This window comes from Microcaecilia unicolor, unplaced genomic scaffold (assembly GCF_901765095.1).
Source record: "Microcaecilia unicolor unplaced genomic scaffold, aMicUni1.1, whole genome shotgun sequence".
Classification (NCBI taxonomy): Eukaryota; Metazoa; Chordata; class Amphibia; order Gymnophiona; family Siphonopidae; genus Microcaecilia; species Microcaecilia unicolor.
In genome coordinates this window covers 286,366-308,016 of record NW_021963636.1, presented here as the reverse complement: position 1 = coordinate 308,016, position 21,651 = coordinate 286,366, and the positions used below count along the sequence as shown (strand labels likewise).

Below are 21,651 nucleotides of genomic sequence, written 5' to 3'. Positions count from 1 at the left end.
AGACGTATCTCTCTCGCCTTTTTTCAGTTTCATCCGGTAGTCCTCTCCGTGTTCCTCTTTTTGAGTTTTTCTGTATTTCAGGAACGCCAACTCTTTAGCCTGCAGCTCTTGTCCTGCTTCACAGGTTCCACCACCTGTTTCCTCACAAACCCAAGCCGAAGTCCAGGGGAAGGAGGGGCCATAGAGGGGGGGGGGGTTACTGTCATGGTCCTACTGTGACTGCTTTGGACACTTCTCCATCTGGGGTTATGACGGGATGTTGACATCAGCCCAGCCGACTCACGGTGCAACGTCCTTCCGTATCTGTGTGTGCTCTGTCCCTGGGGAGCCGTACACATGCAGCTAGCCCTGGATGGAAGTAAGAGTGGTACATCAGAGGAGGGACATGCCTGGGTGTCAGGGCTGAGCATTTTTAAGGAGACTCGGCCCCGCTTCGTGCCTTCGCAAGAAGCCAGTCTTGTTCCTGCTAACCTTGCTCCTGTTAGCCTTGTTCTGATTCCTGCCAGAGCAGAGTCTTGTTCCTGGTTCCTGTCAAGTCCTTGCTCCTGCCTGGCCTATCCCTAGTGCTCCAGTTCCATGCTGTTGCCTCCCTTCATGGACCTCTGAGATTATCTGTCTGTCACAGTCAGCTCTGCGGCTGTGGTCCAAGGGCTCACTATCTCAGAACACAACACTAGAAAACAGATCAACTATACATATTATAAATATAGAGTAATGTCTTTCCAGATCTCAGTAGAGACTCTTCAAAAGCATAAAGAGCTCTGAAAATGTAAGCAGGTTTTGCAATCAAGTGGGACTTCGGTATTCTGCAAACTGGTAGTATTTCTGGAAAGAAAATGTTTTCTTTATTCTGTACCAGAAGTGGAACGCTTTCTTAAATCTTTGAGCTATACCAAAAAATTGTCAAGAACCTGTTTGAAGAGTTAGAGCTTTTCAACAAAGCACCTGCTGCAGTAAATTGCAAGCTGATAAGGTAATCTCTCAGGTTAGAGTCTCTAAGCACGTGTGTGTCAACTGTTGCAACCATTCACAACCATGGAGATAGCTCCACACTCAGGGCAATTAAGCAGCAGGGCAAATCTTCAGGATCATCTGTGCCTTCATGTGTCTAGCTTAGAAGATAAATCTGTACAGGAGGCTGCAGGTGGCCATGAGTCTATTGTTCTGGTGTAGGGTAAAGAAATGAATGATGCAGTGAATTCAGTAGTGCGTTTGTTTGGCTTTTGGGTGGTGGTTGGGTTTTTTTTTTTTTTTAAATGAGAAAAGAGCAAGGCAGACAGACAGTCCACTAGATCCAATGTGGAAAGCACAAAAGAAAGCAGACACTATGAGGAAAAAAGTAGTGTTAATTCATAAAAGCTCCCAGGATTCAAATACAATTAACCGACATGGTCATGTTTCGCCAAAATCTGGCTGTGTCAGGGGCAGAAACTGAAATACCAAACATTCAGGTACATGTGAAATGAGTGAATGCAGATATACGAATCACGTTAAAACTCCAAACCATAACACAGCTTGGTCATATAACTAAAAATGCATAATAGATAAATCAATATGATAAATGCAAATTCTATCAAATCAAGAACAGATATGAAGGAGTGGCTTACCCAGCTGGTGTAAAACCTCAAACCTCACCAGATCTGGTCAAAACTGATAGTCAAATAGCAGTGGAATATAAAGTGTCCTCCAAAAAAATTTAAAACCAAAAATGCTGGGAATAAACAAAGATCAGATGTAGGAAAATAGTACTCTATATTCTTTCTCCTGGGTTCATTTGGAAAAATATTCGAGAAGCTTGCTGTGGCAGCCTAACTTGTATGTTCTAGTCGTATCCTACATGCATAATTTAGTTTCCATAAGGTTAAAAGTGAATTAAAACCTGCTTTTTAAACACACACCTTAAAATATGATTGCAAGTAGGAGTAGCCTAGTGGTTAGTGCAGAAGCCTGAGAACCTGGGTTCAATTCCCACTGCAGCTCCTTGCAACTCACTTAACACTCTATTGCCCCAGGTACAAAATAAGTACCGGTATATAATATGTAAAACACTTTGATTGTAACCACATAATGGCAGCATATCAGGTCCCATCCCATCCTTTTGAACAGACTTAATTCTCAGAAAGTAGCTATAGAGTAGGTTCATTTTCAATCCCTTGTTTTGACGGTTTCTGAAATCAAAATATTTATTTTCATCTGTAGAATACTTATAAAGGTCACTATGGAAAGTGCCATTTTCAAAACTAATGCACATATCCAAAGAGGGAATACTTAACTTGTCAAAAGTCACTTGAAATTTCAGGCTCATATCAAAATGACTCAAAATCTCAGTGCCTTTTCAGATCATGAGGATATCAATATAACATCTCCGCAGGATGTTCACTCCATGGTTCTTGCTTAAAAAGAAAATTTCTTCAGAACTCTGCTACATAAAGATTTGTAACATGGCAGTCCCTTTGATTTGTTGATAAAATACACAATCGAAGCAGAATATTTCCTCTTCAGAGCAAATAGAACTAGCATCTACACAAATTCCACAGGTATGTGGTGGGGGGGGGGGGGGGGAGACGGCATGCATGCTCGCCAATCAATGCATCTTTAAATCACTTCAATGGCTTCAGTTTGTATAATGATTTTATGTCTAGTGTAACCAAAAAGGTTTCACCCTCCACCTATGTTTCTCTAAGGGTGGTGATGTCTGTAGAATCTCTGATAAAGGATGTGATGTTGGGGATGAGAGGTCTTAGGAATTAACAAAAAAGAAACTGACAAAGGTTCCAAAACTGAACCTATTGCTGCAACTATTGGTCTGCCAGGAGGGTTGGTCAATGAAATGGATTTTAGGAAGGGTATAGACGTTTGGTGTCACTGGATTCTTCACCTTTAAAAACTCCATTTCATGAGATGTGAGGAAGCCACCACCCTCTGCAACTGTCATCTCTTTTGTGGAATCTCCTTTTAATTTCAAATAATGTGCAATCTTCAAGCAGTCTGTACATTTCTTGTTTATAGTCCATCGTGTCCATAACCTCAACTGCTCACCATTTGTCTTCCAGCTTACTACTACTCCTCAACATTTCTAAAGTGCTACCAGACTTACGCAGCGCTGTACAGTCAAACATGAAGAGAGACAGTCCCTGCTCAAACGAGCTTACAATCTAAAGGACATAACAGAGAGAATCAAATTAGGACAGCATAGTACACCTGATTACACAATAGTTCATACGGACAGACTAGTAGATCTAAACAGCTAAAGACAATTAAGATATGCAAATGCATAATACAGACATTGGTAGCTTAACAGTAGATCTATCCTGACCGAGTCTCTTAATTGCTTCATTTTGTGCTGGGGTAGTATTATGGAACACTCATCTTCTTTCCTTCAAGTTGCCTTACCATTCACACACTAATCAGGAAACATTAAGATGCTCTGGAAGCATTGGCATATTATCCAGGGGTTGAGTACTTCCAAGGTAATGAAAGGGAAAAAAAAATCTTAAAGCATGCTGGTTCATTCTGCCCTCCCTGGATCCGACCAACAGCTCATTCAGAGAGCTTCAGGGCACCATAAACGTGGCACCTGTTGAGTTAGCGAAGTCATCTGTATTATAACATTTGTCCATCTAACCACAGGAGAGAAATATGAACTCAAAGTTTACTAAGAGCTCTGGTGTTATATATGTTGTAATGCTCCCATGCAAATTATGTATAGGTAAGACTATACAGCCATGGAATAAAAGGTTCTTGGAACAAAGTGCACTTAATAGATTCATAGTTGAAAAGCCACTTGTATGGCATTCTTTAGAGAAACCACCATATGTTTTGATAGGAACTTTTTTTTTAATTTTTCAAAATTTTTTTAGGAGAGGTTATCTGGACAAGTTGCGTTTATAGAGTTCCTTAGATTTAGTAATTTTAATAACAAACTTAAAAAAAAAACCTCAATGATGTTTCACAGGTTGAGGTCGTTGAAACAGAAACTTAGTCACTGATTTAGAAAATACTTAAACTTAAAATGATTTAACAAATACATGGATGATTTTAGACACGAAATAAGAAAAGTGAAAAGAGAAGTTTTAAGTGTGATTAACTTGATTATAAGAAGGGTTCCATCCTTGGGTAAGGGCCAGAGGTAAAAAAAAAAAAAAAAAAAATCAGCTAGATGCATTTATTCTACATCACACATTGTCCTAGCTTTTACCATAATATACCCTCCACATCTAATACCCATAGTCCTGCTCACCTTCTGCATGCCATTAATACGGAAGAAAACAGCAACAACAAAAAAAAGTGTGTGTAATGAGTCAAATGAACTGTCTAATTCTCCTCCCAGTAGTCCAGCTCCTGCACCTACTGATGAACCTAGGCACTCTTAGATGAGTTTGGGAGGACTTTCCAAGAGGGTATCCACTACATTGCTGGCAGGAGGGCCCCTATCAGTTGTGGGCACCTTACCTCAGTGTGGGGTGGAGGCAGAGGGAGGGGCAGGTTCACAACAAGACCATGGAAAATAGATGAACCTATTTTTAACCTCTCACATATTACCCTTACGATATTCAGATACAGGTTTTACAGAAAGAGTTGTCTTTTATTCCATTTGCTCCATATAATTCTCTCCAAACTAGGATAGATATGTTTTTAAATTCATCCATAAATTGCAGACCACTATTTTTTTCCAAAACAATCCATTCATATTCAGATACGTCAGTTGTTAAGCAGAGATCTTGATGGATTTCCCTTGGACCTATGGAAACTCAATAAGCGCTATTTTCACACTTGAAAGACATAAAACCATGAGATCACAATTCGATGAAGGTAGAAAATTGGGCACTCAAATCTTTGGCAGATGATTTGAGTATCGTCATCAAGCCTGCTGACGACGATGGTGGAATAGTGATTTTAAATTGTAAACATGCTATGCAAATCAAAGATTTTACAGATTCTCAAAATGGAAGGAAGTTCATCCTTAATCACTTTTCAGACTGTAATACTATGTTTGTTGTTTAAATTATAGTATGTGCGTGTAACAAATTGTATATTAGAAAAACCAAGATGGTGGTAAAAACGCGCATCAAGCACAGGAGCTGCATTAGTCATCAAGTTAATTTACATAAGTACATAAGTATTGCCATACTGGGAAGGACCAAAGGTCCATCAAGCCCAGCATCCTGTTTCCAACAGTGGCCAATCCAGATCACAAATACCTGGCAAGATCCCCAAAAAGTACAAAACATTTTATACTGCTTATCCCAGAAATAGTGGATTTTCCCCAAGTCCATTTAATAACGGTCTATGGACTTTTCCTTTAGGAAGCCGTCCAAACCTTTTTTAAACACCGCTAAGCTAACCTCCTTTAACACATTCTCTGGCAACGAATTCGAGTTTAATTACATGTTGAATGAAAAAATGTTTCTCTGATTCGTTTTAAATCTACTACATTGGAGCTTCATCGCATGCCCCCTAGTCCTAGTATTTTTGGAAAGCGTAAACAGACGCTTCACATCTACCCGTTCAACTCCACTCATTTTATAGACCTCTATCATATCTCCCCTCAGCCGCCTTTTCTCCAAGCTGAAGAGCCCTAGCCGCTTTAGCCTTTCCTCACAGGGAAGTCGTCCCATCCCCTTTATCATTTTCGTCGCCCTTCTCTGCACCTTTTCTAATTCCACTACATCTTTTTTGAGATGCGGCGACCAGAATTGAACACAATATTCAAGGTGCGATCGCACCATGGAGTGATACAAAGGCATTATAACATCCTCATTTTTGTTTTCTATTCCTTTCCTAATAATCCCTAACATTCTATTTGCTTTCTTAGCCGCAGCAGCACAATGAGCAGAAGGTTTCAATGTATCATCAACGATGACACCCAGATCCCTTTCTTGGTCCGTGACTCCTAACATGGAACCTTGCATGACGTAGCTATAATTCGGGTTCCTCTTTCCCACATGCATCACTTTGCACTTGCTCACATTAAACGTCATCTGCCATTTAGACACCGTCTCCCAGTCTCGTAAGGTCCTCTTGTAATTTTTCACAATCCTCCCGTGATTTAACGCCTTTTTTTTTTGTTACATTTGTACCCCGTGCTTTCCCACTCATGGCAGGCCCAATGCGGCTTACATATTGTATACAGGTACTTATTTGTACCTGGGGCAATGGAGGGTTAAGTGACTTGCCCAGAGTCACAAGGAACTGCCTGTGCCTGAAGTGGGAATCAAACTCAGTTCCCCAGGACCAGAGTCCACCACTCTAACCACTAGGCCACTCCTCCAACTTTGTGTCGTCAGCAAATTTAATTACCTCACTAGTTACTCCCATCTCTAGGTCATTTATAACTTAACACTGGCAAGCTGAAAAGCATTTTATCGAATATTTTAAGATTCTTTATGATCAAGCACCTCACCACCAGATTGTGCCAGGGGAACATCAAAGTGATGCTTAACAGAGGAGCAGAAGTTTATATTTCAATACTCTTTATCCCACTAGCTTGAATTCTGAGATAGATTATAGTGTTTTTCTCAGACACAGATTCAGTGGTTTTTCAATTTTTTTTTTTTTTTGTAATTCCCCATATATTTTCCTACATTAGATGCATATGTTCACTTTTATATAATTTTATATATGTATGATATATCAAACTATTCATGTGCATATAGTGTTAGGGTCAGTTAGAATGTAATAGTTTTTCCTTAATACGCTATTGAATTACCTTATTTGGCACACCATTCGTTGATATTTTATAACTTCTGGTTGGCTTACTATCCGCTCCTAGGGATATTATGCTGTACACATTTGTGCTGCCAGTGTCGCGACATGTATGTCACATAGTATTATACAAGTTGAACTGTACCTTGATTGCACTTTTAGCACATTACAATTCGTTTTTGGTTTTTTTTTTAAATAAAAAAGTTATCTTCATGTAATTAATTCTTGAGGACTTATGCTATACACGTTTTTGTAACACTACAATACATTAAGGCATTTATTATGGGTCTTGTCATGTAATCAATAGTTCTTATGGTGATTTAGGCTTTATTTGAGCTGTCAGATTCACACCATGGATGTTACACTGCATATCCACTGCCCTTTTATTTACACCACAATACAATTTGTCACTTTAGTTATGGGTTTGTTCATGTGATGTGATATATACTGCCAGCTCCCACTTATCAGTAGCTCAAAGCGGTTAAAACCTAAACTAATAAATTATAAATTTATACATATAGAAAAACGTTTTCAAATAAATTATTGTAGAACATTTTTTGGGTCAACCCTTTCACTGGTTGTAGTCTCCATTATATCATTCTCTGTTTTTTTTATGCTGTCAAAAGATGCAAAGGCATACTAGATGAAATCGCACCCTTATGAACAAGAGCCCCATGCAAGCACAACTCGATACCATGGTTCAGCGATGAACTGAAAAAACTAAAAACGCATACCAGGAAACTCGAACGAGCTTGGAGGAAAACCAAAGATGAACATACACTCAACACATGGAAACAAATACATAGAAAATACAAATACGCTATAAGACAAACAAAAAGATCATACTGCAAAACTAAAATAGGGACAGATTACAATGACACAAAGAAACTATACCAACTCGTGAACAAACTCCTAAACACCAGCTTGGCCACTACAACAAATAGACATCCCATCTGCAGATAAACTTGCTAAGTATTTCAATGAAAAAATCATAAAACTACGCAGCACTCTACCTCAGGACAACACCGACATCGAAACCTTCCTTAATGAGTTGGACCCAACCACTGGAGAATACCCGGCTGATCGGATTTGGTTAAACTTCGCCCTCCTTACCATCGAAACAGTCACCAAGCGATTAACAGGTTCTCCAACACTCACTGCAAACTAGATACCTGCCCCAGCTACCTATTGAAATCTGCCCCTGACCTATTGTCGTGTGCTCTAGGACCTTGGCATACTGTCAGGCTTCTTCCCCGGGAGCACTGGTTTCGTGAGTCCTTGGGCCACTACCGTGGAGCGGCAGTGGCAGGCAAGATCACCTTCAAGGTAGAGATGAGAAGACTGGACTGGAACCCCGGACTGGAGTTCTACACAGGAATACACGGAACTGGAACGCACCGGACGGGTGCGCACTGGAGTGGGGCCCGCTGGACTGGAACATACAGGAGTGAAACCTGCTGGACTGGAACACACTGGAGCGGAACCCACGGCACCGGAACCTGCTTGACTGGAACACACTGGACCTAGGCTTCACCTACGCTTAACCACCTTTCCCTGAGGGTTGAGCCCTCAGGTTCGGGCGGCCGGCAGGGCTTACAGGAAAAACCAGAACTGGAACTTGCAAGCAGGAACAGCAGGAATGAGGATCCAGGAGTGCCCCCTGGCACCTAGGCGAAGGCAAGGCAGACAGGCCGGGAATGTCCGGGTTCCGGCAGTAGGCAGGTTTAAAGCAATGGTCAGGTCAAGGAACAAGACTAAGGCGGGAGCTTCAGTATCACGGAGTACTGGCAACAGACTGAACAAGGGCTGAAGCTCCAGAAGCAAAAGAAACACACACGGAAAACCAGCAGGCTAAACACCAGAAGACTAGTCACCTGTACATAAGCTAGTAGGAAAGCTATGCCCAAGCAAACCAGTCATACACAAGAAACATACACTAAGCAAACTCAGGAGAACTGGTAAAGCTATACACAAGCTAACAAACAAAGCTGTGCCCAAGCTAACAAGTCATACACTGGAAACATACACAGAGCAAACTCAGGAGAACTAGCAAGCTATACACCAGCTAACAAACAAAGCTGTGCCCAAGCTAACAAGTCATACACTGGAAACATACACAGAGCAAACTCAGGAGACTTAGTAAAGCTATACACAAGCTAACAAACAAAGCTGTGCCCAAGCTAACTAGACAAACTTAGAAACTCACACAGAGCAAACAATGTAGCAGTGAACAGAGCACTCCACATACCAGGGCCCTTAGACGAAATGCAAAGGCCAAGGCTGTAGTCTCTAAGTGATTAATAAAGCCCCTCAACACCAGAGGCACAGCTGCAGCAATCACCTTGCATCCAAACAGAGGCTTGACACACAGAGAAGTCAGCCCACAGGAAGGAACAGCAGGAGCCATCTTGGATACTGGCATAGAGGAGGAGGCGGAAGCCATCTTGGAAGAGGCATAGCCCACACAGGTGAGGTCCAGTAGGGCAATCAGCACACAGAGCCAGAGAGAAACTACGACAGAGACAGACACAGAGACAAGCAGAAGCCAGCACAGCCACTGACTCCCAGAAACAGGGTAAGTCTGAGGGTGGTCACGGCCACAGACGTGACAGCTATTCATAGTAGACCTCGCATCCAGGGCTGGTCTTAGCAAGTGCGGGGCCCTATGCAGACCAATTTGATGGGGCCCCACCCTAGCTCCAGGGCTGGCCACCCCTTCCTCTGAGCTCCAGGGCGACCACCCCTCCCTCAGCTCCCAGGCCATCCCCAGCTCCCTCCCTCCCACCCAGCTCCAAGGCCTGTCTCTCTCTCTCTCTCCCTTCCTCCCACCCATCCACCAGCTCCAAGTCCTGTCTCTCTCTCTCTCTCTCTCTCTCTCTCTCTCACACACACACAGCTCCAAGGCCCCCCTGCCCTCTGAATTTTAAAAGTTACCTCGTCGTCGATGTTGGGTTACAGCAGCTGGCATGTAGCAGCAGCAGCAATGAAAAGCATGTGAGCTGCTGGGCGGCGCTTTGGGAGCCTTCCTTTCCCTTGCTCAGCTCTGGCCCCGCCTCGAGGGTGGGACCAGAGCTGAGCGAGAGAAAGGAAGGAAGGGCTCCCTTGCAAGTGGAAGGGAAAGAGGTACTGGACTTGCAGGGGGGGGGGTTGGAGGGAAGGGGAGAGAGGAGCTGGATATTCAGAGGGTTGAAGTGAAGGGGAGAGATGCTAGACATGTAGGGGGCTGGATGAAAGGGAGAGAAGTGCTGGACATGTAGGGGGGGGGGCTGGAGGAGAGGTGCTGGATATGCAGGGGATGGTTGAAGAGAAAGGAGAGAGATGTGGACCTGCAAGGAGGGCCTGGAGCAAAGAGAGAAAGGTGCTGGATCTATGGGAGGGGTTAGAGGGAAGGGAGAGAGATGCTGGACAAGGGGATAAAGGAAGGGGGGGTCAAATGCTGAACCCACAGTGGGAGAAAGAGCCAGATGCATAAGGGGAAGGAAAGAGAGAGAGGAAGAGAACCTGGTTGGGGTGGGATCAGAGGAGAAGGAGAAAGGGGACATAGGGAGGTGTACAGATACAGAAGGGAGATGATGGGCATTAGGTGGGAGCATGGGGACAGGGACACAAATGTGAGATTTTGGGGATGGCATATGGGCACAGAAGGGCAATGCCTGACAAGGGGGGAGTGAAGGGGGATATGGAATAGAGATAGTGTTCCAACGTTTGTTCCTTCCTTGCCTGCAGTGCTGCGGTTCAAACCCAGAGACAGGAATTTTTTTTTTAATGTACCATTAAATTCTTGTGGGTAAGGACAGATTAAATTCTTGCGGGGACAGGTAAGATTCCCCGTGGGAATGGGTTAGATTCCCTACGGGGACGAATGGGGACGGGTTGGATTTCTGTCCCCGTGCAACTCTCTAGCTTCCACAAACCCTATTCCTATGCAGGTCTCTATTTGGGAATCATAGCTTTATAATTCATGCAGTGTTGAAATCTTGGAATTTTTCTTGTTTTAAGACTTCACTTTCTCTTCACTGGTGTGTAGAACTAACACATGCAGGCTGTATGTGTTTAATTTTATCTGTGTATTGAGTGGCTAGTGGTGTAAAAACCTATTTATGTAGGTAAAGCACTGCATATAGTAGCAGCTTGCAGAAAAAGCAAATTACATCTAAGTGAAAAATGGAAATAATGAACTGAATTTGATTTCTTTCTTTGCAGACAGAAAATATACATGATTTCACAGAATATTAATATATTTCAATTGTTGGAAATATTTTCTAAATGTTTGACTTTAGAGAGTGCCTACTTCTGCAGGTGGTGAAATTGCTACTGTATTGCAAAGTGTGGAACTCCCCCTTGTGGAAGAAGGAACCTGCAATCTGGCACTGAACATGCTGGGGCTTTCTATAATCGACGAGTCCATGATGTGTGCTGGCTTTCCTGATGGTGGGAAAGATGCATGTCAGGTAAAAATCTACTGTCTTAGTAAATTTTATACTGAAAATTGTAGGATACACATGCCAAAGAGTCTCGTCAATATTTGTATGTCAGTTTCTCCGACTCTTCAGCTTCAAATACCATTTCTGGCACTGGTATCTCACCCAAATCTTCCTCTGTGAAGACCAAAGCAAAGAATTAATTTAATCTCTCCACTAAGCCTTTGTCTTCCCTGATCGCCCCTTTTACTCCTCAGTCATCTAGCGGTCCAACCGATTCTTTTGCAGGCTTCCTGCTTTTAATATATCTAAAATTTTACTATGTGTGTTTGCCTCCAATGCAATCTTTTTTTTCAAAGTCCCTCTTAGCCTTCCTTATCAGTGCTTTGCATTTCACTTGACATTCCTTATGCTGTTTCTCATTATTTTTTGTCGGTTCCTTCCATTTTCTGAAGGATTTTCTTTTAGCTCTAATAGCTTCCTTCATCTCACTTTTTAACCATGCCGGCTGTCATTTGGTCTTCCTTCCTCCTTTTTTTAATACGCGGAATATATTTGGCCTGGGCTTCCAGGATGGTGTTTTTGAACAACATCCATGCCTGATGTAAATTTTTGACCCTTGCTGCCGCTCCTGTTTTTTTTTTTCACTGTTCTTCTCATTTTATCATAGTCTCCTTTTTTAAAGTTAAGCGCTAACTTGTTGAATTCCCTATGTATACTTGCTTCAAAGCTAATATCAAATCCGATCATATTATGATCACTGTTATCAAACGGCCCCAGCACCATTACCTCCCGCACCAGAACATGCACTCCACTAAGGACTAGGTCTAGAATTTTTCCTTCTCTCGTCGATTCCTGTACTAGCTGCTCCATAAAGCTGTCCTTGATTTCATCAAGGAATTTTACCTCTCGCACCAGATCATGCGCTCCACTAAGGACTAGGTCTAGAATTTTTCCTTCTCTCGTCGGTTCCTGTACCAGCTGCTCCATAAAGCAGTCCTTGATTTCATCAAGGAATTTTACCTCTCGCACCAGATCATGCGCTCCACTAAGGACTAGGTCTAGAATTTTTCCTTCTCTCGTCTGTTCCTGTACCAGTTGCTCCATAAAGCAGTCCTTGATTTCGTCAAGGAATTTTACCTCCCTAGCGTGCCCTGATGTTATATTTACCCAGTCAATATCAGGATAATTGAAATCACCCATTATTGTGTTGCCCGGTTTGTTTGCGTTCCTAAATGGCATGAAGAGTGGAATGAACACTGAAGGGAAGGCAAAGCAGCACCAAAATTTAGAGCATCCACAGCAGAGGTGTAGCTGGGGGGAGGGCGCAAGGGAGCGACTACTTTCCCAAATGGATTTTGAAGAAAAAAAAACGCCTACTCTTCCTGCTGGGCCCCTCCCTTCACAGGTCTCTTTTCTTCACCTTTCTCCTGATCATCCCCTTAACCATATTAAGTTTGGAAGAGCAGCAGCAGTATTAGCAGCAAAAACAAAGAGGTTTAGTCATGGGGGACCTCAGGGGCTAGGTCCCCCATTCTTGGCTCAGGCCCCAAGTTTTGTGGCAGAGTAGCAGCAAAAAGAAAGGGGTGTAAAGGGTGTCATGGGGGACCTCAGGGTCCAGGCCCCCCATTCTTGGCTCAGGTCCTCCCATTTCCTGTTGTATCTTATCTGTCATCCCCCATCCCACAACCTGCATGGTCCAGTTTCTTTCTTTCTCCTGTTCCTCCTGCCTCTGATCCGGCATTTTTTTCACTTCCTGTGATCTGCTGGTGTTGCTAACCTGCATTGTTTGCTGCCTATAGACACACTACAGCAATTGAAAGTTGCAGCCTCAGAGTCTAGGTTCTTCCCTGTCCTGCCCACACGGAAGAGGAAGTTGCATTAGGTGAGGTGGGATGTGTGACAGAGATCGAGGTTGCTCCTTTAAATAACTGTGGTGTCTAGGTTCTTCCCTGTGATGCATCCTGCCACGGAAGAGGAAGTTGCATCAGATGAGGCGGGACACGTTACAGGGAATTACCGAGGCCCTGAGGCTGCTCCTTTCAATCGCTGCGGTGTCTCTTCCGGCAGAGAACAATGCAGGTTAGCAACAGTGGGGAGTGGGAGGGAGGGAGAGATGCTGGAACCATGGAGGTGGAGGGAGGGGGAAGAAAAAGGAGAAATGCTGGACCTGCTGGCGTGAGGGATGGATACAGAAGTGTTTTGACTCGGAGGGAGAACTAAGGGCTGATCTGTTCTATGGGATTAAGGGAAGGGATAGACGTGAAAAGGTGTTGAATTGGAAGGGGGGGGGGGGAGAGTGATAGATGCTGGACCAGCTTAGAAGGAAACAGACCTGGAGAAAGGAAGAAAGGGGGAAAGATGCTGGATGGAAGAGAGGAAAGACACTGGAGACCCAGGAGTGAGACCTAATGAACTGTAAGGGGGGAGAAGAAAGAGGGATACTGGTCCCAGGGTGAGGGAGATGTGGTATGAAGGGAAGAATGGAGGGATATGGAGAAGAGATGTTGGGCATGGAGGGAGAAAGCATAGGGACACAGAGGGCAATGCTGGACCTGGGGGGCATAGGGACACGGGGGTAGGGACACAGAGGTAGGGAGAGGAACATAGAGGGGCAATGCTGTACGTGGGAAGAGAGAGGGACACAGAGAGAAATACAAAGCAAAGGGAACATGCTGAATATAAAGGCTTGTTCAGACACTCAAGGGCTGATAGGAAGGATGGGAACAGGGACACAGAGGGGAGATGTTGGACAGATGAGGATGCAGAAGGAGGGTGGTGGACATGAAGCGAGAAGAAATATCAAATGGACAGTAGATATTACAAAGACAAGAAGAAAATGCATAAAAGAGACATTGGGACCAAAGTGAATAGGAAAATAAAATACTTAAGGGGTCCTTTCACTAAGGTGCACCAAAAAGTGGCCTGCAATGGTGTAGACGTGTATTGGACGTGCACCTTTTTTTTTTTTGGCCGAAAATGGACGTGTGACAAAATGAAAATTGGTGCGCATCCATTGTGGGCCTGGCCGAAAATGGATGTGCAGCAAAATGAAAATTGGTGCGAGTCCATTTTGGGACTGAGACCTTACTACCACCCATTCACTTAGCAGTAAGGTCTTGCACGTTAACCGGGTGGTAATTTAACCAGGTGGTAATCATCAGCGAGCGTACGATGCCGATTACTGCCTGGTTAGCGCCACACACCAGAAAATAAATTATATTTTCCGGCACACGTAGTGGACATGGGTAAAAAATGAAATTACTACCCAGGCCACGCGGTAGCTTTGGCGCACATTGGGTGTGAGTAGGTGCCTACGCGGCTTAGTAAAAGGGCCCCTAAGACAATAAAAGTAGGTATTTTATTTTGAATTTATTAATTGGGATATATCAGCTTTTGGAAATGCACATCTCAGATATTTTCAGTTTGTTTGTCTTATATTGCTGCATGCCGAGTCTGACTTCTTGATGTTTCCAGTTCAGCTTTTGTCTTTTTAACTCTTATTTATCGCTGGTCCCCTTGTGCAATATTTGTTGTCGTATATTTCTTCAAAAGTGACCAAGGCACGGTATTCTGCTAATATGTTGAGTGTGTAGAGATCTGGCTGCAGTCCTGTTTTTTTTTGTTTTGTGTTTTCACAAAGTAGTGTATTGGTGTGTAAGGGCCTGGAGTAGTAATTACAATGCAGCCTTTTCACAAGTAATATTGTTGTTTTGAGTCCTGGGAGTTAGTGCTATGAATGGTAAGGTTCTGAGTGTGTCTTTGCACAAGCTTGTGTTTGATGTTTGCAGTGGAGGGATTGTGTGTTGGTGTTACTGAAGTGCACAGCAAGAAACAAGGAAGACCCAGTCTGCACCACACACTTGAAACAAAAATCAGTAGAGTAGATGATGAATGACAGAAAATTCTTTATTCAGTACAGAAATGACTTGACACACATTGTATTTCGGCCCGAGGGCCTGTGCCAGGAGTTAATAAATATCTAAAACATAACAAAGAAAACATAATCACTTAAATATAAATGTATAAAAAATGTAAAGAAATAAGTGTATATGTATGTGTGTGTGAGTATATATATCTATATCTACTTTAGCCAGTAGGAAGCGGCCATGATCACCCGATATTCAGCTTTCAGCGCTATGGCGCTGATATTGACTATCCAGTTCCAGAAAACAACAAGGCAGACGATCTGCAAAATCCAATGTGGAAAACAAACCAGCAGATCAGTATAATATCCAAAAAGCTTTATTGAAGATATCGTATATGAAACAATTGCCCAACATAGGCCGTGTTTCGCCCAATAATAGGGCTGCATCAGGGGCTAAAATGAACAACAAATATATCAAATTATAAAACGTAGAGAATTCAAAAAATATATATATAATAATAAAATATATGTATATAAAAATGTATAAAACATCAATATGAATGCTAATGTACATGTAAAACAGACATTAAAAAAAAATATAGTCTATTGAATGAACATTTAAAGATATTTTTGGAATTATAATAATTATAACATAAAAATGCACATAGATATAAAATATATAAATCAATATATCAAAAAAATATAAAAGTATACATTATAAACACTAAAAATGGTCAACACGTATATGAATTACATATATATTACATATGTATTACAAAATACCAGCAAAGAAAGGGCACGGGCGTAACCAAAGATGAAATTCATGAAATGAATTGTAAAACCATTAGGCAACATATTGTTAAAATTGAAGACACATACCTGATCTGGACCTTTCTTAAATAGGAACGGCTGAAAGAGGAGGAACAATTATAAAAAAAAAGAACTAAAAAAACTAATAATGAATAAAAAATGAAAATTAATGTCTATTATAAAATAATCAAAAAGAGAGAATTATGATAATACTAAAATCATGATAAAATAGACGTGTAGTACTTACTTGCAAAATGCTTGTCAGAACAAGGATAAAAGGAATTTTCTTTGCAAAAAACCAGCATAAGCAGCATAAAACAGCGTATTCCTAAATGTAAAAAATAATAATTTAATAATCAAATACGAATAATATAAAAATGTAATGAAAAAATACAAAAATAAAAAACGAAAGTGAGGCGATTGATGTAATAATAAAGCTCAGGTGATGAGATGAATATATAGACTCATAGAACGCACTTTTATTTTTATCAAGAAATATATGTATATCAAATATCAAAAGCTAATCTGTATTGCAATGTATCAATCAAGTAGTGTACTTTAAAAAAAAGGGGAATGTAATTAGCAGTGGTTTTCTAACAGGACCAAATAGATGTTGCCCCCATCAGTAGTCCAAAAACGAATTTAAGGTGCATGCTTAGACATAACGTCTAGAATCCCCTCATGTTAACTAGCTATATATATAAAACATCCTAAGTTGAAGCTGTTCTGGCACTGGTTGCTGACAGCGTCCTTACATAAATTTATATACAAACCCTGTCATCAAATGAGGTGCAAAACGTGAGTTGTGGAATACTGTGTAATTAAGGAATAAATAAATTCATTTTTGGACTACTGATGGGGGCAACATCTATTTGGTCCTGTTAGAATACCACTGCTAATTACATGATCTACATAATATGACACTATTTTTAGGCATTTGACATATGAATGCTCTATGTGTTTTTATAATATTTTTATATTGCTTTTTTAATTATTCCCCTTTTTTTTTAAAGTACTTGATTGATACATTGCAATACAGATTAGCTTTTGATATTTGAGAGATATACATATATTTCTTGATAAAAATAAAAGTGCGTTCTATGAGTCTATTTATTCATCTCATCACCTGAGCTGCTTTATTACATCATTCGTCTCACTTTTTTATTTTTTCATTACATTTTTATATTATTCGTATTTGGTTATTATTAAATTATTATTTTTTACATTTAGGAATATGCTGTTTTATGCTGCTTATGCTGGTTTTTTGCAAAGAAAATTCCTTTTATCCTTGTTCTGACATGCATTTTGCGAGTAAGTACTACACATCTATTTTATCATTTATTTTAGTATTATCATAATTCTCTTTTTAATTATTTTATAATAATTTTTGAGACATTAATTTTTATTTTTTATTCTCTATTTTTTATTCATTATTAGTTTTTTTTTTTATAATTGTTCCTCCTCTTTCAGCTGTTCCTATTTAAGAAAGGTCCAGATCAGGTATGTGTCTTCAATTTTAACACTATGTTGCCTAATGGTTTTACAATTCATTTCATGAATTTCAACTTTGGTTACGCCCGTGCCCTTTCTTTGCTGGTATTTTGTAATACATATGTAATTCATATGTAATATACGTGTTGACAATTTTTAGTGTTTAATGTTAATGTATAAGTTTTTGATATATATTTTTTGATATATTTGTTTTCTCCGAGGACAAGCAGGCTGCTTGTTCTCACTGATGGGTGACGTCCACGGCAGCCCCTCCAATCGGAATCCTTACTAGCAAAGTCCTTTGCTAGTCCTCGCGCACCCGCGCGCACCGCGCATGCGCGGCTGTCTTCCCGCCCGAAACCGGCTCGAGCCGGCCAGTCTTCTTTCGTCCGCACTCGGTACGGCTGTGTTTTTTGCCGTGTCGAGCCCCGGAGAGTCGACCTCGCGCGTCCATTGTCAAATCGACGTGTTTTTCTTAGGAAAAGTTTTCAATTCGTTCGGAAAGTGCTCCGCATACCCCCTTGGGTTTCGTTTGCCCCTTCCCGTACTTCCAGTCTTTGCCCCGGTAAGTTTTCTTTCGTCGTCGGGGTAGGCCTCTTTTCGGCCTCGGTCGAGATTTTTCTCCCTCAAAGTTTTGGTGCTCAAATTCGTCATTTCGGATTTTGATTTCGCCGGCGTGATTTTTCCGCCCATGACATCGAAGCCTTCCAGCGGCTTCAAGAAGTGCACCCAGTGCGCCCGGGTAATCTCGCTCACTGATAGGCACTCTTCGTGTCTTCAGTGTCTGGGGGCCGAGCACCGTCCTCAGAATTGTAGCCTGTGTTGCCTGTTACAAAGGCGGACTCAGGTAGCGAGATTGGCCCAGTGGAACGTTTTGTTCTCGGGCTCTTCGTCGGCATCGGCACCGGGGTCATCGAGTGCATCGATGTCGTCAGCGTCCAGATCTTCATCCTCGGCCGCCAGTGCATCGAGTGCATCGAGGCATCGGCCCTCTGCATCGGCGCCGAGACATCGGATAGCTGCATCGGCGTCGGTGGTACCGGGACCTCGTCTGCTGATGTCGTCGGACGGTGGTGCATCGTCAGGAATGCAGGTGAGGGCTGTCCATTCCCCTGCTGGTGGCGGTGAGCCTTCGGGTGGGTCTCCCCCTACCCTGAGGGCTCCTGCGGTACAGCCCCCCCGAGATCGACCTCCTTCGACCTCGGCCCCGAGGAAGCGACGGCTGGATTCTACGTCCTCCTCGTCGGTGCCGGGGAGCTCCGGTGACATGCTTCGGAAGAAGTCGAAGAAGCATCGACACCGATCTCCTCCCCGCGTTGGCACTGAGAGCTCTGGGTCGCCGAGGGAGTCGGCACCCAGCAGGCATCGGCACCGAGAGGACCGCTCACCCTCTGTTCAGGAGGTGTCGATGCGCTCCACTCTGGACAGCCCGGAACAGCCTCCACGCCCGGAACAGGTTCTGACGTCGACGCCTGCATCGACCTCCATGCCTTTCTCTGCAGCTGCTCTGAACGAGAGCCTCCGGGCCGTTCTCCCAGAGACTCTGGGAGAGCTGTTGCGCCCTACCCCTCCGGTACCGGCGGTGCTTGCGCCTCCGGTACCGTCGAGCGTGGCGCCGGCTGGCCCATCGCCCGGGGTGAGGTCCCCGACGTCGGTACCGCGTGCGGTGCCGACTGCGGCCACCTCCCAGGAGGGCTCCCCGACTACGTCGGCGGAGGGAGCTTCGCCGATGCGGGCGAGGGAGTCTACCTCTCGACGCCCCCATCGTGGACGTGGCTCCACGGAGTCGAGCCGGGCGAGGTTGCAGACACAGGTCCGTGAACTTGTGTCTGACACCGAGGGTGAGGCCTCGTGGGAAGTGGAAGAAGACCCCAGATATTTCTCTGACGAGGAGTCTGAGGGTCTTCCTTCCGATCCCACTCCCTCTCCTGAGAGACAGCTTTCTTCTCCCGAGAGTCTTTTTGCTTCCTTTGTCCGGGAGATGTCTACGGCCATCCCCTTCCCGGTGGTTGTGGAGGACGAGCCCAGGGCTGAAATGTTTGAGCTCCTGGACTATCCTTCTCCACCTAAGGAAGCGTCCACTGTTCCCTTGCACCATGTCCTGAAAAAGACATTGCTTGCGAACTGGACCAAGCCACTAAGTAATCCCCACATCCCCAAGAAGATCGAGTCCCAGTACCGGATCCATGGGGACCCAGAGCTGATGCGCACTCAGTTGCCTCACGACTCTGGAGTTGTGGATCTGGCCCTAAAGAAGGCTAAGAGTTCTATGGAGCATGCTTCGGCGCCCCCGGGCAAAGACTCTAGAACCTTAGACTCCTTTGGGAGGAAGGCCTACCATTCCTCTATGCTCGTGGCCAAAATCCAGTCTTACCAGCTCTACACGAGCATACACATGCGGAACAATGTGCGGCAGTTGGCGGGCTTGGTTGATGCTCTCCCCCCTGAGCAAGCCAAGCCTTTCAGGAGGTGGTCAGGCAGCTGAAGGCATGCAGAAAATTCCTGGCCAGAGGGGTGTATGACACCTTTGATGTTGCGTCCAGGGCCGCTGCTCAAGGTGTGGTGATGCGCAGGCTCTCATGGCTGCGTGCCTCCGACCTGGAGAATAGACTCCAGCAGCGGATTGCGGACTCGCCTTGCCGTGCGGACAATATTTTTGGAGAGAAGGTCGAGCAGGTGGTAGAGCATCTCCACCAGCGGGATACCGCATTCGACAAGTTCTCCCGCCGGCAGCCTTCAGCATCTACCTCTACAGGTAGAAGATTTTTTGGGGGAAGGAGGACTGTTCCCTACTCTTCTGGCAAGCGTAGGTACAATCCTCCTTCTCGACAGCCTGCGGCCCAGGCTAAGCCCCAGCGCGCTCGCTCTCGTCAACAGCGTGCGCCTCAGCAAGGCCCCGCGGCTCCCCAGCAAAAGCAAGGGGCGAGCTTTTGACTGGCTCCAGCAGAGCATAGCCGACATCCAAGTGTCAGTGCCGGGCGACCTGCCAGTCGGAGGGAGGTTGAAAGCTTTTCACCAAAGGTGGCCTCTCATAACCTCCGATCAGTGGGTTCTCCAAATAGTCCGGCAAGGATACACCCTCAATTTGGCCTCAAAACCTCCAAATTGTCCACCGGGAGCTCAGTCTTACAGCTTCCAACACAAGCAGGTACTTGCAGAGGAACTCTCCGCCCTTCTCAGCGCCAATGCGGTCGAGCCCGTGCCATCCGGGCAAGAAGGGCTGGGATTCTATTCCAGGTACTTCCTTGTGGAAAAGAAAACAGGGGGGATGCGTCCCATCCTAGACCTAAGGGCCCTGAACAAATATCTGGTCAAAGAAAAGTTCAGGATGCTTTCCCTGGGCACCCTACTTCCCATGATTCAGGAAAACGATTGGCTATGCTCTCTGGACTTGAAGGATGCCTACACACACATCCCGATACTGCCAGCTCACAGACAGTATCTGCGATTTCAGCTGGGCACACGTCACTTCCAGTACTGTGTGCTATCCTTTGGGCTCGCCTCTGCGCCCAGGGTGTTCACAAAGTGCCTGGCTGTAGTAGCAGCGGCACTTCGCAGGCTGGGGGTACACGTGTTCCCATATCTCGACGATTGGCTGGTGAAGAACACGTCCGAGGCAGGAGCCCTGCAGTCCATGCAGATGACTATTCGCCTCCTGGAGCTACTGGGGTTTGTGATAAATTACCCAAAGTCCCATCTTCTCCCATCACAGAGACTCGAATTCATAGGAGCTCTGCTGGATTCTCGGACGGCTCGCGCCTATCTCCCAGAGGCGAGAGCCAACAACTTGTTGTCCCTCGTCTCGCGGGTGCGGACGTCCCAGCAGATCACAGCTCGGCAGATGTTGAGATTGCTGGGCCACATGGCCTCCACAGTTCATGTGACTCCCATGGCCCGCCTTCACATGAGATCTGCTCAATGGACCCTAGCTTCCCAGTGGTTTCAGGCTGCTGGGGATCTAGAAGACGTAATCCACCTGTCCACGAGTTTTCTCGAATCCCTGTATTGGTGGACGATTTGGTCCAATCTGACTCTGGCACGTCCTTTCCAAATTCCTCAGCCACAAAAAGTGCTGACCACGGATGCGTCTCTCCTGGGATGGGGAGCTCATGTCGATGGGCTTCACACCCAAGGAAGCTGGTCCCTCCAGGAACGCGGTCTACAGATCAATCTCCTGGAGTTGCGAGCAATCTGGAACGCTCTGAAGGCTTTCAGAGATCGGCTGTCCCACCAAATTATCCAAATTCAGACAGACAACCAGGTTGCCATGTACTATGTCAACAAGCAGGGGGGCACCGGATCTCGCCCCCTGTGTCAGGAAGCCGTCAGCATGTGGCTCTGGGCTCGCCGTCTCGG

At 44.4% G+C, this 21,651-nt stretch overlaps 1 protein-coding gene across 1 annotated transcript in view; it reads left to right on the top strand.

Annotated features, from left to right (window-relative positions):
* The window catches only part of LOC115459531 (ovochymase-1-like), a gene marked incomplete at its 3' end in the record, with an annotated part of 447,639 nt that overhangs the window by 142,759 nt on the left and 283,229 nt on the right, over nt 1-21,651 (top strand). Inside the window, 1 exon segment of the mRNA XM_030189343.1 lies at nt 11,005-11,156. Within this exon segment, the coding sequence (XP_030045203.1) occupies nt 11,005-11,156 (152 nt within the window).